The sequence below is a fragment of the Salvelinus alpinus genome, chromosome 31 (genome assembly GCF_045679555.1).
Source record: "Salvelinus alpinus chromosome 31, SLU_Salpinus.1, whole genome shotgun sequence".
In the NCBI taxonomy this organism is placed as follows: Eukaryota; Metazoa; Chordata; class Actinopteri; order Salmoniformes; family Salmonidae; genus Salvelinus; species Salvelinus alpinus.
This window is the reverse complement of record NC_092116.1, coordinates 537,547-565,237: the sequence shown is the minus strand read 5'-3', so window position 1 is coordinate 565,237 and position 27,691 is coordinate 537,547. Positions and strand designations below refer to the sequence as shown.

Sequence of the window (27,691 nt, the reverse complement as noted above, 5' to 3'; positions counted from 1 at the left end):
TAAATGTGACACGGTGTGCAAATGATAACATATTAGTACAAGAAAAGCTGGTATTAAACAATTAACTATACAAATGTGCAAAAGCTAAAATAGAAGCCTGTCTCTAATAAGCGCCTGTATTGTTGCGTGATTTAAGCAAATAAACGCCTGGGCTATTAACTAAGTGTTTTGGTACTTGTTCTTGTCACAATTAGCATAGCAGTACACCATGTCTTGTCCAAGGTTTCTGTGTAGCCAACTCTGCTCCTCAGCATTTTCTTTCAATGTACACAAGAGGCAGCTAGACACAAAGATAAACAATTCCGTTCCCTGTCTGCATTGTTTATTTGACATTTTTGTAGAACAACGCTTTCATTGAAGAACCTCTCTAAATGTGGGCAATAACATGACAATGGCCAATACTACTTTATAGTGTTTTCAGTAGGCCTCCTATCATGTTCTTTATATTTCATAATGATACTTTGAAAAAGTTAGCATTTGTAATCATTGTCATTTACTATTTAATATGAAGTCACAGTGAGGGATCAATGCATGACTCTAAAGACATCCTGGACATTAGCACATTAAGTTTGTTCCTAAATGTCAATATGGATTTCTAGTTCATCTGCATTCTGTCTCTATACAGAGGAACAGCAGGCCTTATACATGCCTGTCCAAATTTCCAATCACATTTCAAAGTACCTGAGATTAGGATTATAACATCAATGTGTAACTAACATATTATAAATGCTTATAAAAAGTAATTATAGATTTGAGAATGAAGTCGCTTCCTTTATCCATCGAAACATGTGAAACATGTGCGCAGGGCACACTATTCAGGTCTTATAAGACAGTAGCAAAACTCCACAAGTCCATTAAGGCCTCAGCCTTTTGTTTTGCTGAGAGGCATGCTGTTGAGACGTATCACGGCTATGGCTTATTCCATTTGAATGATGACATCCGTTTTCCTCAGGTTGAACCTTGTGATCAAATGAACATGATGAGAACAAATCAAATCAAATGTATTTATATAGCCCTTCTTACATCAGCTGATATCTCAAAGTGCTGTACAGAAACCCAGCCTAAAACCCCAAACAGCAAGCAACAATATGGATAAATCTGAAGGCATACAGTATGTGTAACATTTTGCTGCATTCTCAGTATCATCATTCTCTCTCCTGGTTTCATTTCCTTTAGCTCTTTCCCCTAGCACCCACCCTTTCAGTGTCCACCACATGAGGCTTCTGAGGTGAGAAGGGCTCATAATAATGGCCGGAACGGAGCAAATGGAATGGCATCAAACACCTGGAAACCATGTGTTTGATGTATTTGATATCGTTCCACTGATTCCACGCCAGCCATTACCACGAGCCCGTCCTCCCCAATTAAGCTGCCACAAACCTTCTGTGTCCACAGATCTGAAAAGATAATACTATATTATAATAATACCAGGTCCCTGTGGTGATGGAGAAGCACCTGAATGCTCACACAGTAGTCATTCATGTTAGTAAAATATGACTTCAGAGGGCTTATAGGCAGGTTAAAGGAGACAGGCAAGCGTGTTCTCATTTCCGGGCCGCTACCAAGAATAGGTCACGGAATGCTGTAGTCATCTCTTCTGCCTTAAATGCAACTATTTCTCAATGGATTTGGAGTACATTGACAATTCTGACCACTTTTGTGAGAAGCCCCAGTTTACAAGAGGGATGGCTTGCATTCAAATAAATATGAAAAGGGCAAAAGTTCTCTTATAAAATATTGACTCAAATACAGCCAAACCCCTGCTCAGGTAACTCATCTCATTCCCACTATTTCACAGCGTTATCATTGTACTGCTACTGATAACCATATTTCCAGGGGTATAGTCTGTAAAATCTTGTGACCACACATTTGTATTCCACTGTTATCTCTGTTTTTTAAATTGTACCTTTATTTAACTAGGCAAGTCAGTTGAGAACAAATTCTTATTTACAATGACGTCCTACCGGGTAGCAGTGGGTTAACTGCCTTTTTCAGGGGCAGAACGACCGATTTTTAACTTGTCAGCTCGGGGATTTGAGCCAGCAACCTTTCAGTTACTGACCCAACGCTCTAACCACTAGCCTACCTGCCACCCCGTTACTGTTAGCCCAATTGTGAAACTGACTGTGGTAAACTCGTCCAGTGCTATTATTTCAGCCAGCATTTAAATAACAATGGCTAACTGTGAACATGAGTTAACACCTTCCACAGTTAACACCTTCTCACAGAGCAACTGTATTGATGATGCAGAGTTAATTGGTTCTGTTCTTCTCAAGTCCTAAGTGTCAGCCCTAGCTATGGAAACTCAGTTCCAAAACAATATCACATAAAAAAATGAATACATTAACATAATCAGTGGCGACACACTGGTACTGCTAAAATTAGATATGTGAATGGCTAAGAGATTGAGGGGAAGGAGCTAAGCCAGACTTACATTTCTCTTACGGCTTCCATTCTCTGTATGTACTGTGGAGGGCATTTGTAACCCCAACGCCTTCTCAATGTCTGTTAAAAAAAAATAAAAAATACTCATAATAAAACTTCTTGCCATGGTACCACAGTGACATGACACTACAAGCATTTTGAATAATGGACAAGAGAAAGAAGGATGTGGTTTCTGCTACTTTCCAGACAACAGCTCACAAACTCAGAGGGGCATTAAGAGTACCTGTGAGAATCTGGTCAATCTTTTCCACGACCATGTCGGCGTCCTCCTCAGAGAAGCACATGGGTGGTTTGAACTTGAGGACATTGCGATGAGGACCATCTGCACTTAGTAGGATGTGTTGTTCCTTCAGTCTGGGGAAACAGAGTTTGGAACTCCATATTTGTCCTAATGAAACAAGCATACTGCAATGTCTGTTCTGGGTCTACAAGTCTCTTCTGGATCAATTACAATTAAGATTTTCAAGAGAAGATATGTTTCTTGACTTGAGGCCATCCCCCAAGTGCTAAACTATAGTTTAGTTTACTATAGTACAGCCAACTATAGCCACGATTACACTGGGGTTGAGACCATGGCTGTCAATGACGAGTATGCCCAAACGTTTACATAACCGTTGTGTTAACACTACAACTAGGAGGAGGTGCCGAACGATTTTTGGTCTTAATATGCTCATATAACTGCGCGTAGTTCATGTGTGCTTCTGCATTGCTCAATTTTTTTTCATCATTACAATACGACACATCACCGGTATCATGTGATGTATGAAACCTAAACCAACATGGGCCTCAAAAATTCTCATAGAACTTGATCCTAAAAAAATGGGTAGGAATCCATGGCTAATTGTGAATTAAAAACCTTATACTTGATTTGAAAATGTGCTATTTGATTTAACATAATTCTAATTGATAAAACATGCTTCTATGTGTGATTTACACGGCTTGATAAATGTGCAGACATTTTATAAACTGTGTTTAATCTCATTTTAAAAACTGACCATATGCTAAAATACAGTATAAAAACGAAGTAAGTTTTATAAATGTCTAAAAATGGCCTAAATGAGTCACTCACTTGTAAATTATGTCCTGGGCTTCCGCTGTAGCAGGGGTCAGTTTCACCCGATCTCTCACAAGCTCCGCCCCAACAAACAGGCCACGACCCCTATCAGACATTACATCATCACAGTCTGACCCCTGACACACACACAGAGCTTTCGTGAACCTCTGTCATGTTGAATGTGTTGTTACCAGCTGCATTTCTAAGAATCCTCTATAGGTTTCAGGGTAATTTGACACTGGATATGTACATTGGCATATTGTAGTGGTGAGTGATAGGCACCAACTGGAAAAATGCAACTGATATAAGTATGGACTTTTCCTAAAGGAGCCTAAAACCTACTCAACCAGTTTGAATACAATGGGAAGCATATCTACCGTTGATTGCACATCAGCATGCTAAGTTGAGAGCCTGTAAGAAGGGTTTTGTGCATGCAGTAGCAGTCAAGTTAGCATTTTTACATAATGGGAAGGATAACAGGACGGATCAATCGATATCACAATATGCCTTGCCATGTCAAATTATTGATATTGGTGCCCATCACTACTAGTGGTAAAAGCATTGGTATTGTGTATATTTGTATATAGATCAGTGGTTTATTCAGTATGCACAAAATGTTTTGTAATACTTAAGTCAAATTATTCAGTGTAAATTTACAGCTATTACTTGTCCAAAACTTTACAATACCATATTGTTTAAAACCCTTTCTTTTTTTTCTGACCAAAGACATTATTCATGTTGTATATCTGCAAATACTGAAACACAACTGTGACACCCAAATACATGATCAATGGTTAATGTGTAGAGCTCTAAGCTATTGCAATATGAGGGAGTCAGTATCAGGCTCAGATGATAAGCCTCTCTCCCCCTTAGTTAAGTGAGTAGGCCTACTTGATATCTCTTGCCAGTGGATGAAATGCTTGTGCTTCTAGTTCCGACAGTGCAGTAATATCTAACAAGTAATCTAACAAATTCACAACAACTACCTTATACACACAATGTAAGGGGATGGAATAAGAATATGTACATATAAATATATGGATGTGCGATGGCGGTGTGGCATAGGCAAGATGCAAAAGATGGTATGAAATACAGTATATACATATGAGATGAGTAATGTAGGATATGTAAACATTATTAAAGTTGCATTATTTAAAGTGACTAGTGATACCATTTTTAAATCCATTTATTAAAGTGTCCAGTGATTGGGTCTCAATGTGGGCAGCAGCCTCTCTGAGTTAGTGATTGCTGTTTAGCAGTCTGATGGCCTTGAGACAGAAGTTGTTTTTCAATCTCTTGGTCCCAGCTTTGATGCACCTGTACTGACCTCGCCTTCTGGATGATAGCGGTATGAACAGGCAGTGGCTCGGGTGGTTGTTGTCCTTGATGATCTTTTTGGCCTTCCTGTGACATCGAGTGCTGTAGGTGTCATGGAGGGCATGTAGTTTGCCGCCCGGTGATGCGTTGTGCAGACCGCACTACCCTCTGGAGAGCCTTGCGGTTGAGGGCGGTGCAGTTGCCGTACCAGGCTGACCATTGGGACTAAGCTAAGGACCCTGGGACTAAACACCTCCCTCTGCAACTGGATCCTGGACTTCCTGACGAGCCGCACCCAGGTGGTAAGGGTAGGTAACAACACATCCGCCATGCTGATCCTCAACACAGGGGCCCCTTAGGGGTGCGTGCTCAGTCCCCTCCTGTACTCCCATGACTGCACAGCCAGGCACGACTCAAACACCATCATTAAGTTTGCCGATGACACAGTGGTAGGCCTGATCACCGACAACGACGAGACAGCCAATGGGGAGGAGGTCAGAGACCTGGCCGTGTGGTGCCAGGACAACAACCTCTCCCTCAATGTGATCAAGACAAAGGAGATGATTGTGGACTACAGGAAAAGGAGGACCGAGCATGCCCCCATTCTCATCGACGGGGCTGTAGTGGAGCAGGTTGACAGCTTCAAGTTCCTTGGTGTCCACATCACCAACAAACTAACATGGTCCAAGCACACCAAGACAGTCGTGAAGAGGGCACGACAAACCTATTCCCCCTCAGGATACTGAAAAGATTTGGCATGGGTCCTCAGATCCTCAAAAGGTTCTACAGCTGCACCATGGAGAGCATCCTGACTGGTTGCATCACTGCCTGGTATGGCAACTGCTCGGCCTCCGACTGCCAGGCACTACAGAGGTTAGCTTCCCGCCATCCAGGACCTCTATACCAGGTGGTGTCAGAGGACGGCCCTAAAAATTGTCAAAGACGCCAGCCACCCTAGTCATAGACTGTTCTCTCTGCTACCGCACGGCAAGCGGTACCGGAGCGCCAAGTCTAGGTCCAAGAGGCTTCTAATCAGCTTCTATCCCCAAGCCATAAGACTCCTGAACATCTAATCGAATGGCTACCCAGACTATTTTCATTGCCCCCCTCCCCACACCTTGTACACTGATGCTACTCTCTGTTATTATCTATGCATAGTCACTTTAATAACTCTACCGACATGTACATATTACCTCAATTACCTCGACTAACCGGTGCCCCCGCACATTAACTCTGTACCGGTACCCTCTGTATATAGTCTCGCTATTGTTATTTTACTGCTGCTCTATAACTACTTGTTACTTTTATTTCTTATTCGTATTTTTTAAAACTGCATTGCTGGTTAGGGGCTTGTAACTAAGCATTTCACTGTAAGGTCTGCACCTGATTTGAAATACATAGGGCAGCAGCCTCTAAGGTCCAGGGATGAGTAACCGGGTGGTAGCCAACTAGTGACAGTGACTAAGTTCAGGGCAGGGTACTGGGTGGAAGCCGGCTAGAGATGGCTATTTAACAGTCTGATGGCCTTGCGATAGAAGCTGTTTTTCAGTCTCTCTGTCCCAGCTTTGATGCACCTGTACTGACCTTGACTTCTGGACGATAGAGGGGTGAACAGGCCATGGCTTAGGTGGCTGATGTTCTTGATGATCTTCTTGGCTTTCCTGTGACAGTGGGTGCCGAAGATGTCCAGGGCTGGCAGTGCGGTGATGCGTTGTGCTGCCCGCACCACCCTCTGGAAAGCCCTGCAGTTATGGACGGTGCAGTGTGTGTGCGTGTGTGTGTACCTGACATCCCCCACCAGTGGATGCTTCTCCTTCTGCTGCTCCAGCAGTCGTGTCAGGTAGCCCCCCACCCGCAGCGCGTTGCCTTGGAGATCCTCTTTCTCAATCACGTCCAGCACAGCAAGGCCAATGGCACAGGACACAGGGTTACCGCCAAACTGGGAAATCCAAGTTGCAGAAAACAGTCAGGTCATGTACAACTGGAAGACAAATCTGCTGGGAATTGGCCAAATTAGCTCAATTTCACCTATTTACATTTATACTGAGTATATAAAACATAAAGGACACCTGCTCTTTCCATGACATAGACTGACCAGGTGAATCAAGGTGACAGCTATGATACCTTATTGATGCCACTTGTTAAATCCAATTCAATCAGTGTTGTTGAAGGGGAGGAGACAGGTCAAATAAGGATTTTTAAGCCTTGAAATAATTAAGACATGGATTGTGTATGTGTGTCATTCAGAGGGTGAATGGGAAAGACAAAATATTTAGGTGCCTTTGAACAGGGTATTGAAGTGTCAAGAACTGCAACACTGCTGGGTTTTTCACACCCAACAGTTTCCTGTGTGTATCAAGAATGGTCCACCACCCAAAGGACATCCAGCCAACTTGACACAACTGTGGGAAGCATTGGAGTCAACATGGGCCAACATCCCTGTGGAATGCTTTCGACACCTTGTAGTGTCCATGCCCCGATGAATTGAGGCTGTTCTGAGGGCCATGGGGGGGGGCAACTCAATATTAGGAATGTGTTCCTAATGTTTTGTACACTCAGTGTATTTACAATTAGTTAGCTTCACTCTTTTGCTTGCTACAAAACACTCCTTCCTTCTTGCCTCCAAGAATGAAGGAAGGAGTGTTTGGTAGGTAGCAAAAGTGTGAAGCTAACTAATTGTAAATACAGTGTACAAACATTAGGAACAGTTAAGTTAACGTTTGACGGTTTATGTAACCACTTGGTTGCTAATCCTCTTACCGTGTTGAAGTACTCCATGCCAGAGTTCTTGAAGGCCTCTGCTACCTCTCTTGTGGTGACCACACATGACATGGGGTGCCCGTTGCCGATGGGTTTGCCCATTGTGACAATGTCAGGCACAAAGTCTTCTCCCTGTAGCTGGAAGGCCCAGAAGTGGGTGCCAACACGGCCAAATCCCACCTGCACCTCGTCAGCGATGAATAGGCCACCAGCCCGGTGAACATGTCTGTGGGGGAGAGGAACAGTGCAGTGGTATGGAAGTACTCGTGCACACACACACACTACTGCAATTTTTCAGCTACAAAACAACAAATGTATTTACTTGCAACACAAAAATAAATCAAATTAAAAGTTGCCTCTTGTGCTCTTTCCTAAATAACAAAAATGTAAATGTTAGCCAATTCCCACCAAAAAATTATAAGATTGCCAATCAGATCACAATGCATCTTATAATACCCAATTTCAGTGTGGCAATGGTCCAATCGCAATCCAAAAATAGCAGGTGTAAATTAGGTCTTATAGTGAGTAAATGCAGTCTCTTGGTACATACTGTGCCACTTTCTGGAAGTAGCCTGCAGGGGGGATGACTTGCCCACCACAACTCTGCAGCGACTCTGCAATAAAAGCAGCAACCTGCACAAGAGAAGAGCACATCAGACCCAACACCATGTCTCCCCTTATGTCAACACATACAGATAGGGGAAAGACTTGTCCCAGGTAGTGTCCCAGGTCTATGAACCTGTGAATTCCTCTCTCCCCTTTTTCATAACAGTGGAGTCTCACTTTTTGGCTAACATTTAGCCACTCCCAGCCAGGAAGAAAACAATCTCACTAAGCCTTAAAGCTCAATAGCAACAAGATGAAAAAGATATGGTTAAAGGGATAAGATGAGACTGCATCATACAGCAAAAGGTCCATTAGGCTGGCTTTGTCTTCTGGGAGAACTGCATTGTAATCCATCCATTTCCATCTCTTTGCCTTCTAGGGCTGCCATCACTTCCATCTTGCTACTGAACTGGGAATGACTGATGTCAGAAAGTAAAGATGGGACCTTCCATTGGATTTGGCTGTGGATCTCCCAGGTTTTTCCTGGAACAGAGGGTTAAGCCAGCCAGTGTCATTGGCCCTGGGAAGCCCCACAAGAGCCCCTGTAAATCAGTGTAACCAGGGGACAGGCAGATCTGTGGAGTTCCTCTATGCAGCCCATTCTCGGCCCTGACCTGAGAGTGGGAGAAACAGCAAGAGAAGAGATAGGAAAGACGGGAGGGAAAAAAGAAGGAGGGGTGGAAGATACAATTATTATTGCCTGTGTTGGGGGAAAAACGGGCAAAAACAGGCAACTTCCTTTGTGTATGGGCAGTTCTTGATTTAGGCAGGAGCTCACCAGAACTGAGCACCTCCAATGTTCTACATCGTGTGATGGGTAAATAGTTAGGCTATTTTATGTAAAGAAAATCAACACTGGACTACAAAACATTAGAAGAACTTAGAAGTACAGTCCAGATTTGAAGACCACATCTTGCAGACATTCTGTACAGGTACCTAAAGCCTAGACAGAATGCCATCTACTGTAGATAAATGTGACCCGTTTCAAGAAACTCAGTGTATGTCTCACATCACTACTTCACAGGAGAGGCATATAAATATGTTTTCTGGCAGAAATGCCTGATGGAACATGTGAACTTTTATATGCCTTAATAACAAACTTGTATGCCATCTGTAAATACGAATACAATTGTTAAATAACAAGCCTAGTTGGTTTAGCCACGGAAAAATACAGGAACCTTCCCGCTAGCCATGATTGGCTGAGATAATGGATGGGCTGGACATGCTGAGAGATGTTCGGATCGGTCTGCCATGTAACGTGCTTCTGTCTATAACATGAGCTGCTAAGTATGTGTGGATAATCCTGTCTATTGCTGATTTGTTTTAAAGATATCATGAAAAACCTACAAAGTTTTGCTACTGCTCTTAACATTGCTGCCTTGAAGTTAATAGCACTATCAATAAAGCTCAGTGGGAGAAAGTTGTGATGGACTACTTTCTGGAGGATGATCGTGCCATGCCGACTCTCTCTGAAAATGAATCAGACAATGAGTAAATCCCTGATTTAGGTAAAAACATTTTCATTGAACAAGACATTTAAACAGGTCAACATACACAAGGCTGCGGGGCCAGACGGATTACCAGGACGTGTGCTCCGTGCATGTGCTGAGCAACTGGCAGGTGTCTTCACTGACATTTTCAACATGTCCCTGATTGAGTCTGTAATACCAACATGTTTCAAGCAGACCACCATAGTCCCTGTGCCCAAGAACACAAAGATAACCAGCCTAAATGACTACAGACCTGTAGCACTCACGTCTGTAGCCATGAAGTGCTTTGAAAGGTTGGTAATGGCTCACATCAACACCATTATCCCAGAAACCCTAGACCCACTCCAATTTGCATACCGCCCAAACAGATCCACAGATGATGCAATCTCTACTACACTCCACACTGCCCTTTCCCACCTGGACAAAAGGAACACTTATGTGAGAATGCTATTCATTGACTACAGCTCAGCGTTCAACACCATAGTACCCTCAAAGCTCATCACTAAGCTAAGGATCCTGGGACTAAACACCTCCCTCTGCAACTGGATCCTGGACTTCCAGACGGGCCGCCCCCAGGTCGTGAGGGTAGGTAGCAACACATCTGCTACGCTGATCCTCAACACTGGAGCTCCCCAGGGGTGCGTGCTCAGTCCCCTCCTGTACTCCCTGTTTACCCACGACTGCATGGCCACATGACTCCAACACCATCATTAAGTTTGCAGACAACACAACAGTGGTAGGCCTGATCACCGACAACGACGAGACAGCCTATAGGGAGGAAGTCAGAGACAACCTCTCCCTCAACGTAACCAAGACTAAGGAGATTATTATGGACTACAGGAAAAGAAGGAGCGAGCACGCCCCCATTCTCATCGACGGGGCTGTAGTGGAGCAGGTTGAGAACTTCAAGTTCCTTGGTGTCCACATCAACAACAAACTAGAATGGTCCAAACACACCGAGACAATCGTGAAGAGGGCATGACAAAGTCTATTCCCCCTCAGGAAACTAAAAAGATTTGGCATGGGTCCTGAGATCCTCAAAAGGTTCTACAGCTGCAACATCAAGAGCATCCTGATTGGTTGCATCACAGCCTGGTACGGCAATTGCTCGGCCTCTGACCGCAAGCCACTACAGAGGGTAGTGCGTACGGCCCAGTACATCACTGGGGCTAAGCTGCCTGCCATCCAGGACCTCTACACCAGGTGGTGTCAGAGGAAGGCCCTAAAAATTGTCAAAGACCCCAGCGACCCCAGTCATAGACTGTTCTCTCTACTACCGCATGGCAAGCGGTACCGGAGTGCCAAGTCTAGGACAAAAAGGCTTCTCAATAGTTTTTACCCCCAAGCCATAAGACTCCTGAACAGGTAATCAAATGGCTACCTGGACTATTTGCATTGTGTGCCCCCCCCAACCCCTCTTTTTACGCTGCTGCTACTCTCTGTTTATCATATATGCATAGTCACTTTAACTATACATTCATGTACATACTACCTCAATTGGGACGACCAACCAGTGCTCCCGCACATTGGCTAACCGGGCTATCTGCATTGTGTCCCACCCACCACCCGCCAACCCCTCTTTTACACTACTGCTACTCTCTGTTCATCATATATGCATAGTCACTTTAACCATATCTACATGTACATACTACCTCAATCAGCCTGACTAACCGGTGTCTGTATGTAGCCTCACTACTTCTATAGCCTCGCTACTGTATATAGCCCGTCTTTTTGCTGTTGTTCTATTTCTTTACCTACCTATTGTTCACCTAATACCTTTTTTGCACTATTGGTAAGTAAGCATTTCACTGTAAGGTCTACACCTGTTGTATTCAGCGCAAGAGACAAATAAACTGATTGGATTTGATTTGACATGGTAGAGTCTTCTGATGACAATGGTGGGGAAGAAACGGTGTCGTTGTCACGGAAGAAGTTGACCGAGTTTTGAAATCAGTGGAATGCCCAGTGGAAGCAGAGAGATGATTGCCAAATGCGGAGAGTTCACAAAGAGAACACAGAAAGAAGGCAGTTGTATAAAATACCTGTCTCCGGATTGCATCATCAAACTAAAGGCAATCATGGCATCCATGACAGAGGTAGGAGCGTTCATCCATGTTTACAGGTAAGAATCTAGCTACACTTTCAGATGTTATACGTTTCTAATTTAGTCAGAAAGTCGTTTTAATTGCAAGTTAAAGCGTACTGTTAGCTAGCTAGCTAAAGTTAGTTGGCTGGCTCGCTATTCGAGATTGTGGTTCATTGTTTAGCGAGCTAGCTAGCTACATGTCTAAACAAAAGACTCCACTATGCAAGTAACCATTTCACTGTACCGTTTACACCTTCTGTATCCTGTTCATGTGACAAATAAACTTAGATTTTATTTAATATAGTGTGTGTTTACCAGAGACGGTAATGGGATGAACAAAATGACCTGCACCAAAGTCAGATTACGATATAGGCCAAGGACAAGATAAAGTTTATTTGTAATACATATTTTTGCTACTACTTTCACAACTTTTAGTCTTGAAATATTTGGTTGTTTACTACACTGTGAATCCTTAAAGAGATGGTTGGGGCTTTAGAGGGTGTGAACAAAGCTGAATGAGTGTAGACAAAGAAGAGGTCTCCAGTAGGTGTACCAAAACATTCAAAAGTGGGGTTACAAGTTTATCAACTTTCAAAGCATAATTGAATAATTGTTTACATGCAGGAATCCCTTGTAAAAGAGGCCTTGGTCTCAAATGGACTCCCTGTTAAAATAAAGGTACAAAAATAAATAGTAACATTGCTTGTTTTGCCACATAAACTGACATTGGCGGAGTGATATCTTCATATTGCGCCTTTAAGTTCAGCAATTACTGCTTATAATTATGAGATATATTCAGTAGATTTGCAGGTAGGGCTGGGAAATATATATCATTAATTAGATTCATTTGAATGTGTTTTAGCACAATGTTCCAAATTCCTGTATCGCAAGAATCAAAGTTTAAATTTTTTGTGGTTTTTATGAGCGTTCTGTCTTTTTGGTCTCGTCTCCTTCGCTCCTTCTGTGCTATCTGGACTGTGCACCTTCCCACACTAACACCAAGCCCCTCCCCCTGCCACTCACAACAACAAAGACGAAAGATCTTTCTCTTTGACAACAAGCAGTTTAAACTTCATATTTGCATTTGAAGTTTGGTCCAACAGAATCGGTCATATGGACACAGTAACACTTATTTTACTGTAATAGACGAAAACTTAACCTTTATAACGATACCCTTTTTATGTCTCAACTCCCAAAATGTAAAACAAAGCAGATCCTACTATAGAGCCCCAAAGTGGAGGTTTCATAATACCCATAAAACCTAGTGGTCAAACAGGGAAATTGTTCTAATCGTTTTTCCACCATAATTTTTTCCCGCAGGGGATTTTAGAAACACTTCAAATAAGGGCTGTATTTCGTATAGGCTTACCCTGGCGTGATGTTTTGATAAACATATAAATCTCTCGTGGTCTAGGTGACTTTTATCAATATACACTACATGACCAAAAATATGTGGACACCTGCTCGTCGAAAATCTCATTAATATGGAGTTGGTCCCCCCTTTGCTGCTATAACAGCCTCCACTCTTCTGGGAAGGCTTTCCACTAGATGTTGAATTATTGCTGGTGTTGGGCGATTAAGCCTGGGGCTCGGCGTTTCAATTCATCCCAAAGTTGTTTAATGGGGTTGAGGTCAGGGCTCTGTGAAGGCCAGTCAAGTTATTCCACACCGATCTCGACAAACCATTTCTGTATGGACCTCGCTTTATGCACGGGGGCATTGTCATGCTTAAACAGAAAAGGGCCTTCCCCAAACTGTTGCCACAAAGTTGGAAGCACAGAATCGTCTAGAATGTCATTGTATACTGTAGTGTTAAGACTTCCTTTCACTGGAACTAAGGGGCCAAGCCGAACCATGAAAAACAGCCCCAAACCATTATCTATCCTCCACCAAACTTTACAGTTGCCACTATGCATTGGAGCAGGTAACGTTCTCCTGGCATCCGCCAAACCCAGATTCGTCCGTCTGACTACCAGATGGTGAAGCGTGATTCATTTATAAAGACAAAGGGTGGCTACTTTGAAGAATCTCAAATATAAAATAAAACACTTTTTTGGTTACTACATGATTCCATATGTGTTATTTCATAGTTTTGATGTCTTCACTATTATTCTACAATGTAGAACATTGTAAAAATAAAGAAACTCTGGACTGAGTAGGTGTGTCCAACATTTTGACTGGTACTGTATGTAAATGTGATATCATTCAATTTACCACAGGTGGACTCCAATCAAGTTGTAGAAACATCTCTAAGGATGATCAATGGAAACAGGATGCACATGAGCTCAATTTCGAGTCTCATAGCAAAGGGTCTGAATACTTATGTAAATAAGGTATTTCTGTTTTGTATTTTTTTTATAAATGTGCAAACATTTCTAGAAACCTGTTTTCGCTTTGTCATTATGGGGCATTGTGTGTAGATTGCTGAGCATTTTTATTTATTTAATCCATTTTATAATAAGGCTGTAAGGTAACAAAATGTGGAAAAAGTCAAGGGGTCTGAATACTTTCCAAAAGCATTGTATACTGTATTTGGCTCTATTTACAGATTTGAAAATGCTAATTAGCATCAAAGTAGACATCATGCAAAACTACAAATCCCTGCAAGCTCCTGCACGTCATCTCTAGCTGACACCTTTGCTAATAGGTATTGTGTCAATTTAAAACTTGCACATGACAGTTCACAGAATTGTCTATTTAAAGAAGTGTAGCCAATGTATTAATTACTACATTTAGGTAACATCAGATAGTTCATCCAGAGATTCTTTGCTTTAGCCTAGATTCTGCAGTCTCGTCCAGATCGTCATGGCATTTGTAGTTATTTATGATAACTACATTAGCAGCTAATTCATTTTGGGGGGCAAAATACAGGCAAATATATTGATAAGTCACCTTGTCCTAGAGAGATTTACACGGTTATCAAAATGTCACGCCAGGTTAAGTCTACACGGAACACAGCCCTTATTTTAAATGTTTCTAAAATCCCTAAAATTCTAAAATCCCTAAAATTCTAAAAATTAATGGTGGAAAAACGATTAGAACCATTTCCCTGTTTGACCGCTAGGTTTTATGGGTATTATGACTCATACTGTGGTACACTATAACGAGAGTATCAATGAACATGATTGTGGAAAATGTATGCTCACTGCTAGTAGCATTTTAGCCACAGACTGTCATGTGCTAGCTGTTTAGTCTGTGTTTTATGAATGCGCAATGAGCATTTAAAGATGCATTTATATCAGGAATTGGAAACTTGTTCTCATTCTGAAAAATAAGCATTATAACCAGGTAGGCAACTTATCTTAACAAAGTGAGCGGGCTATGTTGTTCAAACAGTTGGAGACGGACAGGAGGGTGTACTCATAACAGTTCAACTGTTATACCTTGTTAGCAAGCAAATAGATACAAGTTGACTTTAAATATAAAGATTAGCTGGCTACTCACTAGCACGTGGGCTTGTACTTGAGAGATTGTTTATGATATCTGTGTTAATTTTCTATAATGCCTGCTACAGGAAGTGCATTGTGCATGGTTCTGGTTAGATTTCTAACAGAAATGGCATTTTCATAGACAGACTTGAAAGTTAGATCAGTGATTATTGCAAAAAAGCAGGTTAAACTATTTTGATAAAATAATTAAATTATTAGTGGGTCTTATGGTTGTGGAAAGGATATATTTTAGCCTAGGTATAATTTTACATGCAGTGTACTGACTTTTAATGTTTTGCGTCAAAGCTTATTTAGAGAAAACGTTACATTTTTTAAAATTCATATCGTGAATCGCCCATAAATTTGACAAAATTGTGAAATTATTTTTAGTCCACATCGCCCAGCCCTATTTGTAGGCATCAGATTCTCTAGGTAAGGTAACCCAGAATACGACACCATTTTTATTTTGTACCTTGTGTCCTTTCTCATGGGCTTTCTGTATAAGATTGTTGACGTCATCGGCATATGCTGTGGCGGGGTCTGGATGGTCTTGTCTATAGTTGCCTCTGTAGAGGTCAGGGCTCAGAGCCTAGGGGAATGGGGGAAAGAACACAGTTGGAACATATTTCAAAAAAGCACAGCATGTGAAAAACCATCTGAGCAATCAGTCTAAAGAGCAATGAATTTAGGGATGTTTGGATCTAGCATACAGCAGCATGGTGCTCAGGGGTGAGAGTAGATTTAATTTCTTCCCGGTATTGGAACTCCGACAGTTGAAGTCGGAAGTTTAGCCAAATACATTTAAAGTCAGTTTTTCACAATTCCTGACATTTAATTCCAGTAAAAATTCCCTGTTTTAGGTCAGTTAGGATCACCACTTTATTTTAAGAACGTGAAATGTCAGAAAAATAGTAGAGAGAATGATTTATTTCAGCTTTTATTTCTTTCATCACATTCCCAGTGGGTCAGAAGTTTACTTAAACTCAATTAGTATTTGATAGCATTGCCTTTAAATTGTTTAACTTGGGTCAAACGTTTCGGGTAGCCTTCCACAAGCTTCCCACAATAAGTTGGGTGAATTTTGGCCCATTCCTCCTGACAGAGCTGGTGTAACTGAGTCAGGTTTGTAGGACTCCTTGCTCGCACACACTTTTTCAGTTCTGCCCACAAATTTTCTATGGGATTGAGGTCAGGGCTTTGTGATGGCCACTCCAATACCTTGACTTGGTTGTCCTTAAGCCATTTTGCCACAACTTTGGAAGTGTGCTTGGGGTCATTGTCCATTTGGAAGACCCATTTGCGAACAAGCTTTAACTTCCTGACTGATGTCTTGAGATGTTGCTTCAATATATCCACATAATTTTCCTGCCTCATGATGCCATCTATTTTGTGAAGTGCACCAGTCCCTCCTACAGCAAGGCACCCCCACAACATGATGCTGCCACCCCCGTGCTTCACAGTTGGGATGGTGTTCTTCGGCTTGCAAGCCTCCCCCTTTTTCCTCCTAACATAACGATGGTCATTATGACCAAACAGTTCTATTTTTGTTTCATCAGACCAGAGGACATTTTTCCAAAAAGTACGATCTTCGTCCCCATGTGCAGTTGCAAACCGTAGTCTGGCTTTCTTTTTTTATGGTGGTTTTGGAGCCGTGGATTCTTCCTTGCTGAGCGGCCTTTCAGGTTATGTTGATATAGGACTGGTTTTAATGTGGATATAGATACTTTTGTACCGGTTTCCTCCAGCATCTTCACAAGGTCCTTTGCTGTTGTTCGGGGATTGATTTGCACTTTTCGCACCAAAGTACGTTGATTTCTAGGAGACAGAACGCATCTCCTTCCTGAGTGGTATGACGGCTGCGTGGTTCCATGGTGTTTACTTGCGTACTTTTGTTTGTACAGATGAACGTGGTACCTTCAGGCGTTTGGAAATTGCTCCCAAGGATGAACCAGACTTGTGGAGGTCTACAATTGTTTTTCTGAGGTCTTGGCTGATTTATTTTAGATTTTCCCATGATGTCAAGCAAAGAGGCACTGAGTCTGAAGGTAGGCCTTGAAATACATCCACAGGTACACCTCCAATTGACTGAAATTATGTCAATTAGCCTATCAGAAGCTTCTAAAGCCATGACATTCTTTTCTGGAATTTTCCAAGCTGTTTAAAGACACAGTCAACTTAGTGTATGTAAACTTCTGACCCACTGGAATTGTGATACAGTGAATTATAAGTGAAATAATCTGTCTGTAAACAATTGTTTGAAAAATTACTTGTGTCATGCACAAAGAGAAATGTCCTAACCGACTTGCCAAAGCAATAGTTTGTTAACAAGAAATTTATGGAGTGGTTGAAAAATAAGTGTATGTAACCTAAGTGTAAGTATGTGTGAATGTACAGTTTTTTTTTAAAGACATGTCATTTAACTGTAAAAATGTATAACTATTAATGTGGCATGAACACAACCAGGCATGATGTTTTCATCTAATTGTCAAACAAATCACTTAAAAAAGTAGGCTACCTGCGAACATTCACCACTCTAAAATAATTCCACTATCTAAAACAGTTCACTGTGCACCTGCCATTTGCTGAATGGAAAGAGACACCAAAAAGTGAAATGACATTTGGCGATTGCCATTAGGCACACTTGTAGCCTGAATTGATTGATGCCTCCACTGCTGTGTGCGCCTATGTGCGTCTCGGTGCCGGCCAGTCCTCTCTGTCTTGGCAAAATTGGATTGTTCACGTTGAACCACACAGCATTTTGGAACGTATACCACCCATTTTCAAGTCCATTCTAAAAATGTTCATGTGACTGATAGGTGGTAATGATAAATGATGGTGTAATAGCCAACAGATTTCTTGCCATCTTTGTTTCAATTCTTGTGATACGCTCATGTTTTACCGGTATGATGTACACCCACAATTTATTTTGACGGTAAACCCGTACCGGACCGGCTTACTTTCACTCCTGGGTAGGCTATTCAAACATTAGCGTGGTTCCAGATCTGTTTGTGCTATGATGTCAACTCCTGACAAATGAGTGACAAGGAGTGACACGTGATGGCTCAAACAGAACTGAGACCATACTGTTAAACAAGCAAGCTACAAATTTGAGTTGGTAAGTAATTACATTAGTACAAACTTGAGATACAGTATGTACATATTCTATCTTGCGGTTGAAAATAAGTGTTGCTAGATGTTCCGGTTCTCAGTTTAGTGAGACGATTACTCATATCAACCCACATTAATAATCCATATAAGGTGGTGAGACAGGCTGACTTAGTTCACTTAGCATGTAACATTATAGGAGGATATTCTACAACCAGCCACATCAGACTTCATCTATAATATCAAGGGAAACAGGTGACTGATCTTAGGAACACACTCTGCCACTTTATCGCTGCATCAAAGAGAAACGGCGCCTTAAAACAGTATGTATCTTATCAGAATAAGAACAGGAACATGACCTGTGGGATTGCTTCCTACTTCACTATGCCTGTTTCACACACTACCCTGTCAAATCCAATGGAGCATGTTGAGTCATGATGTTTTCATTCTGCGGTGGCAGACGGACAGGTATACTCACCACGTGAACAGATTTGCTCTGCTCTGCATTGGCCAGCTGTTGAAATTTATAAGGGCTGATGTTAATGAGCGATGACACATGGCCGTGATATGCACTGCAAATAGAGGAACATGGAAAAATTTGAAAACACTGATGGTGACAGATGAAATACCAGATTCTCAATGAAATCTAGAGTAAATTCGGTTAATGATGTGTTATAAGTGAACATTGATCATAGAATTCTCTAACACATATGCACATTTAGGGCACACAAAAAATCACGTTAGCAGAATAATTAACATTTGGACCAGATGGCATATTATCTAAGAAGAGTCTGGGTTAGTTAGTGTTTTTACTGCTCTAGAGAGAACAACTAACAAAGAATTTGCAACTGTGCAAAGTATGCAGATGTTATTATTGGAGAGAGACAACGTTTTAAACTCTGTATTTACACTTCTTCTTTACATTAAGATCAGATCCTGGTTTTCATTTTACCTTCTGTTCTTTTATGTTTTATTCTCCCTATAATATAACAGGTGCAAACTTTTCACTTGCCGCAAACACAAATGCCTACACCCACAGTGTTGACTTACTTGTCCAACGTTATGACGTCTTTGTGGCCTGTGTACTCCCAGGCCAGTCTGAGCGCCAGGTCGTTGGCTTCAGAGCTGAAGTTCAAAGGGTAAAGTTCACTTCAGTTACACAGTCACCACAGAATACACAGGCTTGGCCCTGGATATCACAGTTAAGAGTTTAAGAGGAACAAGAGTTTATATTTAACAGCCCTGCATAAAGGGATAGAATGGCCATCTATTGTTGCAAATTATTGGATAACCATACCATCTTCGCATTATAGGGATTTTTCTGCCATTGTAATATTTGGGCGGGCCACCTAAGCATGTTTTACAAACAATGTAAAAAAAAAAATATTATAATTTTTTATACATTTTTGTGATGGAAATGCAATTTCAGTGTAAACTTAAACTAAAACCAGATATAAAGTATGTAGAAAATATAATAGACCTATATATTTTTTAATAATATCATCTTTGAGAACTAACAATCACCAAAAAAAAGCTAGAATTCAAAATTCCCAAAACAATGAATTTAGCAGTTTTGATTTCGTTATAATGCTTGAACATAAGAACACAGCATTAGCCATGGCAAAATGCATAGAATTGCAGGAAATGTGCTTTAAAATTGCAACATGGGTGGTTCAGTGGTTAAGAGTCTTGGGCCAGTAATGGAAAGGTTGCTGGTTTGAATCACTGAGCCCACTCGGTGAAAAATCGGTCTGTGCCCTCAAGCAAGGCACTAATTGCTCCTGTAAATTGCTCTGGATAAGAGTGTCTGCTAAATGACCAAATGTTTTTTTTTTTTTTTTTTTACATTTTCTCTCAGCTCCATGGCAGAATATGTAAAATCTCATGAAATTTGTGTTAAAATAATACAATTATTTCAGCTACATAGATACATTGTAGAATTGCAGGAAATTGGCTTAAAGGTCCAATGAAGCAGTTTAAAAAAATCTTAATATCAAACTTTTATCTCAATATCAAAAAAATATGCCTGTTTTCAATAAAATTTTCCCAAAATGTCCAAAAACAGCTTCTTAGCAAAGAGCAATTTCTCAAGCAAGAATTTAGCTGGGAGTGGTCTGTGTGGGGAGGGGAAAACTGAAAACGAGCTGATCTTGGCTGAGAGATTTGGAACACTCTTTCTTATTGGTCTCTAAACTAATTTACCACCTGGTGATGTCACCAGGCAGGCCAAAACTCCATCCCACCAAAACCGGCTGAAATTTCAGGCAGTCTATTCAAACAGCTCTTACACTAAAAGGGTATTAATCATAATTTTCTAAATTTCACAGTATTATTCCAACCTCATAGTATGGAAAATTACTGTACATAAAACACAGGAAAGCCAAATGGGACATTAAAACATAACAGCTTTAGATGCATATAAACCATATAGATGTAATATAAATCCTAGTTTATGTTTACATTGTGGTTTTGTTATAACAAATGACAGATAGAAACATTGTATCATTAGAGCAAAAGCTTTTTTGTACAGCTGGGTACTATTAACACTCACATGCATCTTCTGACCATGTTGCTGGGTTTAACATAATCTTGATACACAAATAGCAGCCTTGTCCACCACAATGTCTAATCTTAAAAACGACTGACAAAATATGCTGTCTGTAATTGATATCACTATGTAGCAATTACATGTGGATATGAGGTAGCAGAGTTCTGGCACTGGTTCTCCATCTAGTGCTTCTTGAGATGAATAGGGACAATTTATACACTTTCAACTAGTTTTGCCAAATCAAAGCCAGTTTGTAAAAGTTTAGCAAGCAAAACCAAATAAAAAATGTTTTTTCACTAGGGATATGTGCTTAGATTCATTCAATCAATAAAGCAATATTTACTGTGTAGAAGTAAAAGAAACTCAACTGGATACCAATGACTCATTCACGTGCTAGTCAAAACTCTGGAGAAACTGACATTTCCGACTTGCTAACTGGTTGAACGCTGTATAACTACAAACAGTTAGCAAACCAGACATGTAGGAGTTTCCTAGTTCAGACTAGCACATGAACGCGGCATTATTCAAACATGGTTTTGCCTTGGAGCAAAAAGAGTGTTGTTTAACCTAAAATCAGAAAACATCAAAGTATCAGTTTCAAAGTTTTTATTTTTTACTCTGTACTTTGTTATGAATACAGGTTAAAGGTCTTTTTTTTTGCAGAATAACAGGGTGTCCCTACCTGCCACGTGTAAGGACCCGGTGTCTAGACCAGTTCTGAGAGGTGTCCTTAACATTGCACGTGTGTGCATTCCAAAGCCCATAGCTGGGACTTGACACTGTTCCAGACCTCATAGAAGATCTGCACGGGTTGGCTTCTCTATCCTTTTCCCTTTCTCTGTGATGTTCAGTCCTGCTGAACTCTGTCTTTCAGTCTGTCTGTATGTCTGTCTCTATCTATCTGCCTGTTTACACACACATGTTACTGTAACTTTGGACAGAGTTTGAGAAACCTTGATTTTTGTAATGGTAATGCCATATTTCAAAATGCCAGTGAGTGTTTGCAAATTCTTTTATCTTTGGCTCAGTGCTTATCTGTTATTGAGCTGAGCTCTTGATGCAAAAAAATGGTAATTGTTCACAAGAAGTAGATACAATGTTTGTGTTCACAAACCACCCTCATACTATCATTTTGACCCCAGAGGTATTTTGTTATCATAGCTGAATGGTGGTTTATTAAACTGCTCCAATGTTTCATGACTTTGTCAATCAACTTGTTCTTCATAAATCAAAATAATTGTTTAGTGTTTCTGTACCAATATTTTTATTTAATGTAACTAGGCAAGTCAAATAAGAACAAATACTTATTTACAATGACGGTCTACCCCAGCCAGGACGACGCTGGGCCAATTCTGCGCCGCCCTATGGGACTCCCAATCACGGCTGATTGTGATACAGCCTGGAATTGAACCAGGGTCTGTAGTGACACCTCTTGCAGTGCCTTGAACCACTGCGCCACTCGGGAGCCCAATATGGACTTTTTAAAAAGTCCTTTGGGGTCATTTTGACCGCAGCCAAAAACACCTAATTCCACTTTAGTCATTTGATAGATAGGACCTTTATTTGAATATAGGTTTCTCTGGAGACATAATAATAAGTTATCCATACCACCAGAGGGTGGAGGGGGATCTATATCAGTGATTATGACCAGATAGAAAGATCACCTGCAGAGATATACAGTGCCTTCAGAAAGTATTCATATACCTTGACTTATTCCACATTTTGCTGTGTTACAGCTTGAATTCCAAATATATTAAATAGATTTCCTTTCCCTAACCCATCTACAGACAATACCACATAATTACAAAGTGAAAACATGTTTTTAGAAATTGTTGCCATTATTATTTTCTAAATTCTTCAAGCTCTGTCAAATTAGTTGTTAATCATTGACAACCATTTTCAGGTTGTAGATTTAAGTAAAACCTGTAACTCGGCCACTCCGGAACATTCACTGTCTTCTTGGTAAGCAACTCCAGTGTAGATTTGGCCTTGTGTTTTATTTATTGTCCTGCTGAAAGGTGAATTCATCTCCCAGTGACTGGTGGAAAGCAGACTGAACCAGGTTTTCCTCTAGGATTTTGCCTGTGCTTAGCTCCATTCCGTTAATTTTTTTATTCTAACCCCCAATCATTAACAAGCATAGATATAACATGATGCGGCAAACACTATGCTTGAAAATATGAAGAGTAGTACTCAGTGATGTGTTGTGTTGGATTTGCTCTGAACATAACACTTTGTATTCAGGAAATAAAGTTAATTTCTTTGCCACATTTTTTGCCGTTTTACTTTAGTGACTTATTACAAGAAGGAGGCATGTTTGGGAACATTTTTATTCTGTACAGGCTTCCTTCTTTTAACTTTCTCAATTAGTTAGTATTGTGGAGTATCTACAATGTTGTTGATCCATCCTAAGTTTTCTCCTATCACAACCATTTAACCTTGTAACTATTTTAAAGTCACCATTTGCCTCATTTTGAAATCCCTGAGCGGTTTCCTTCCTCTCCGGCAAATGGGGTAGGAAGGACGCCTGTATCTTTATAGTGACTAAGTGTATTGATACACCATCCAAAGTGTAATTAATAACTTCACCATGCTCAAAGGGATATTCAATGTCTGCTTTTTTCATTTTTACCCATCTGCTGTACCAATAGGTGCCCTTCTTTGCGAGGCATTGGAAAATCTCTCTGGTCTTTGTGGTTTAATCTGTGTTTGAAATTAATTGCTCGACTGAGGGATCATACAGATAATTGTATGTGTGGGGTACAGAGGTGAGGTAGTCATCCAAAAATCCTGTTAAACAATATTATTGCACACAGAGTGAGTTCATGCAACTTATTATGTGACTTGTTAAGCAAATGTTTACCCCTAAACTTATTTAGGCTTGCCATAATGAAGGGGTTAAATACTTATTGACTTTTCAATTTTAATTAATTTAGAAAAATTTGGAAAAACATAGTTTCACTTTGACATGATGGGGTATTGTGTGTAGGCTAGTGACAAACAAATACATTTTAATCAATTTTAAATTCAGGCTGTAACACAACAATTGGAAAAGGGCAAGGGTTGTTAGTCTTTTTACATTTTTTATTTAACTAGGCAAGTCAGTTAAGAACAAATTCTTATTTACAATGACTGCCTACACCGGCCCAATTGTGTGCCACCCTATGGGACTCCCAATCACGGCCGGTTGTGATACAGCCTGGATTCAAACCAGGGTGTCTGTAGTGACACCTCAAGCACTAAGATGCAGTGCCTTAGACCGCTGCGACACTCAGGAGCACTTTCTGAAGGCACTGGTTAAAATCATCGACTGAAATGACCATGTACATACCCTGAGTTGACAAAGTAGCAGACAGAGAGCTTTTCAGGTAGAGTAGCCTGCAGCCTCTGGGCGTACTGGACAAGGTTATCATGCAGGAAGCGTGAGTTAGTATTCAGTAGCTCCATCTGTTCAGCCCCAGCCTTCACCACCATTGGGTGACTGTGACCCACTGGGGAGTCAAGCACACAACCATAGAATTGGTGTTCAAGTTAATGACAATCATACAATTGGAATCAGTCCAATTTTTTGTATCATTCTGCTGGGCTGCAGAAGTGTTGGCTTCCTGATATTAGGTAGTGATGAGGGAAAGGGGTAATACTTTACAAAATGTAATTGTGTTGCTCTTGCATGGAAATACAGTAACAGTCAAAAGTTTGGACATACCTACTCAATCAAGGGCTTTTCTTTATTTTTACTATTTTCTACATTGTAGAATAGTAGTGAAGGCATCAAAACTATTAAATAACACATATAGAATCATGTAGTAAACAAAAAAGTATTAAACAAATCAAAATATATTTTATATTTGAGATTCTTCAAAGTAGCCACCCTTTGCCTTGATGACAGCTTTCCACACTTGGCATTCTCTCAACCAGCTTCATGAGGTAGTCACCTGGAAGGCATTTCAATTAACAGGTGTGCCTTATTAAAAGTACATTTGTGGAATTTCTTTCCTTAATGCTTTTGAGCCAATCAGTTGTGTTGTGACAAGGTAGGGTTGGTATATAGAAGATCGCCCTATTTGGTAAAAGAACAAGTCCATATTATAGCGCTTGATGGTTTTTGCAACTGCACTTAACGAAACTTTCATAGTTCTTGACATTTTCCGTATTGACCGACCTTCATGTTGTCAAGTAATGATGGGACTTTCGTTTCTCTTTGCTTATTTGAACTCTTTGCCTATTTTGATTTCTTTAACACTTTTTTGGTTACTACATGATTCCATATGTGTTATTTTTGATGTCTTCACTATTATTCTACAATGTAGAAAATAGTAAAAATAAAGACAAATCCTGGAATGAGTAGGTGTGTCCAAACTTTTGACTGGTACTGTACATGAATTTCTATTGGGTTTAATCACTCAAAAGCTAGCCAACTTAGTGTGCAATACATCTGTCAGTTTCTCCATCAGATCCTGTGACCATATCATGTTCTACACTAAAATCACTGCGGTGAGTGTGTGATGTCACTGTCTATGTAAGTGAATAATGTGTTTGTGCCAGCGCTCACCGTGTGCAACGTTGTTGATGCAGTCCAAGTATCGCACACCATTCTCGTCATACATGTACTGGCCTTTGGCTCGCACAATCTTGATGGGATCGTGGCTGAAGAACACCTTACATGATGGACTGAAAGAGAACTGAGTCTTAATATATTGATACTGTAGCAATTGGTGGTCATGGTGGTCATTGTGGTTCTTGGTTGCAGGGAAATGTGCACTCACTACCTCCTGTGCCATAAAGGGCAAGAAATCTAGGCATAACTAGAAATAAGTGTACTTACATATAGGAGGCAAATATACTAAGATTGACTTGTTGTCTTTAACAAAAATAACCTTCTTTATTCGAAATGCAATTCAGTAAAATGAATAAGGTTACTTATGTTGGTCTCAAAATAATGCATAGCCAACCACTATCCTTAGGCTTCCCTGTCAGCTTATATAATAAAAGAGCATCATTACCGTTGCTAATAGCGCGCATAAAGTCACGATAACCTATACCTTTTACGTAAAATATAATTGTTGTGTTGAAAAGAAGGGAACTTAAAAAAGTATCCTATTTCAGTTAGACCATGTTCTTTCACTTCTGGTTTGAGACAAGAGATGACACGTATCTCAAGTTATTGTGTGGCATGTTGGTAACGTTAACTCTCGATTTGAGAAAGGACTCAACGTTCTCTGTCAGGCATTACTTATGGCATACACATTCGATAAAAAGTACATGCATTATTTGAATGTTCCGAAATAGAAAGTACCTGTGATATAGCTTTATTGTAATTACATTTAAAATACTTTCTTATAGTCTCAGCAACCAGTGCAGAATTTGGAAGACATTTCAGTATTAAACACAGTAGCATACAGGCTATAAAAAAAATCGATGTCTTACCCAATGTGCTTTTTCCGAAGATCGATGGTCTTCTCCTTAGGAAACATTTCTGCTGTCATCCTGACGTTCTTTCATTCAGAGATAATGAACAGTTGTCCCTCATTTATCTCCGTTTTGTCAGTCCAGAAATTGCGTTGCAACGGACACGCGCAGGCACACGCACGCACACGGATTTGCAGCCCAATACTGCCCTCTAGACACATTTTCATTTCTGCTGTGAAAACGACAATGCAAGGACACTGACCGCAAGTCACAGCTGGTGACGCATGATTTGCCTATAACTCTTGAAAAAGTACTGAATTACTACACGAAACCTATTCGTGCAGTAGTGACTATGAAAAAACGTGTAGGGATTGTGTAGTGAATGTGTAGTTGATGCACTACTCAAGATACACAAGTAGAGTTTGGTAGTGTTCAATAGGAAAACAGAAGTTTTAATATTCAGGTAGAGATTTTTACTACTTGATGTCGGTAGTAAATAAGTAGTCAAAACATTACAGCTTTACTACACAGGCTTTTCAATAGTAATCAGGTAGAGTTTGTAATACTTGATATTGATCATAAATAAGTAGTCACAACACTACAGCCAGACTACATCGGCTTTTCCTGACCTCAGAAGAAGACAAAACAGGATTGTTGGTTGCTGTTTGCTAGTCCCATTGAAATGTAGCTATGTAGCCTCTGTTTTGTCATTCTAGCTAATGAGTATGTGTGTTTGAATGCAAATGTACAGTATGTTCATATTCATATACTTACCCATTCTACTTACCTCTTTTGACCTGTTGCCAAGGATGCCATCGATATAAGAACACTGAAGGCCATCGTTGGTAAGATTAACATTGTTTATCAAAGATTTTTCTGTGTTGTATTATGTGCAGTGGCAACCCGTTATTCCGGGCAGAGCCCCACCTGTTTAGCTGTTTTGCATGTTATTTTGTCATTAATACGTGACACATATCAGTTTGCAATTTAAAAAAATATATATATAAAAAAATAAAGCCACATAAAAACTTGGTCTCTATTTTGCTTTCTTGAGTAAGGCAGCTCCAAAATGCAGGTGTTTCAGCCTAGCTCAGTGCTGTCTGTGGTGGGGCAGCCAGCGGAAAATACGCAGCGTAGGGGTTGGTAATGTTCTCTAGTTGCGCCATGATTGGCTCAGTGTTCTGTCACTCATGGGGACACTACGTCGCCGCAAAATCTACGGGTAGAGTTCGCAAATTCAAGACCCTTGGGTGCTGCCATAGAGTTACATTAGAAGGGCCCATCCAAGAAGGTTCAAGGTCATTGGCCACAGATAAAACAACATCAAATCACATTATATCTACCCTAGCTTTGATTGGACTGATCGTGTCAACATCATACTTTCAAAATCTTAGCTAGCAAGCCAGTGTAACCGATGTGAAATGGCTAGCTAGTTAGAGGTGG

The 27,691-nt window shown here is 40.5% G+C and overlaps 1 protein-coding gene across 2 annotated transcripts; it reads right to left on the bottom strand.

Annotated features, from left to right (window-relative positions):
- Positions 1-305: 305 nt before the first annotated feature.
- On the bottom strand, positions 306-26,404 carry etnppl (ethanolamine-phosphate phospho-lyase). 2 transcript variants are annotated; one of them, XM_071377768.1, is made up of 13 exons: positions 26,267-26,404; positions 25,392-25,510; positions 24,171-24,330; positions 19,342-19,416; positions 18,770-18,863; positions 15,659-15,775; positions 8,127-8,209; positions 7,577-7,802; positions 6,601-6,755; positions 3,515-3,604; positions 2,669-2,799; positions 2,435-2,505; positions 306-959 (listed from the first exon to the last, which is right to left on the bottom strand). In XM_071377768.1, the coding sequence occupies exons 1-13, from the start codon at positions 26,323-26,325 to the stop codon at positions 855-857; spliced, it is 1,485 nt and encodes a 494-aa protein (XP_071233869.1). In that variant the 5' UTR covers positions 26,326-26,404; the 3' UTR covers positions 306-854. The 2 variants fall into 2 exon arrangements, 1 of the variants encoding a protein (XP_071233869.1); XR_011672038.1 differs by having other exon boundaries at positions 895-959; positions 2,669-2,833.
- Positions 26,405-27,691: the final 1,287 nt, after the last annotated feature.

Coding starts and splice junctions, on each gene's coding strand:
- etnppl (XM_071377768.1), bottom strand. CDS start 26,325: ATGACAGCAGAAATGTTTCCTAAGGAGAAGACCATCGATCTTCGGAAA. Junction 7,803..8,126: donor TACTTCCAGAAAGTGGCACA/GTATGTACCAAG, acceptor TCTCCCCCACAG/ACATGTTCACCGGGCTGGTG. Junction 6,756..7,576: donor GCATGGAGTACTTCAACACG/GTAAGAGGATTA, acceptor TGGATTTCCCAG/TTTGGCGGTAACCCTGTGTC.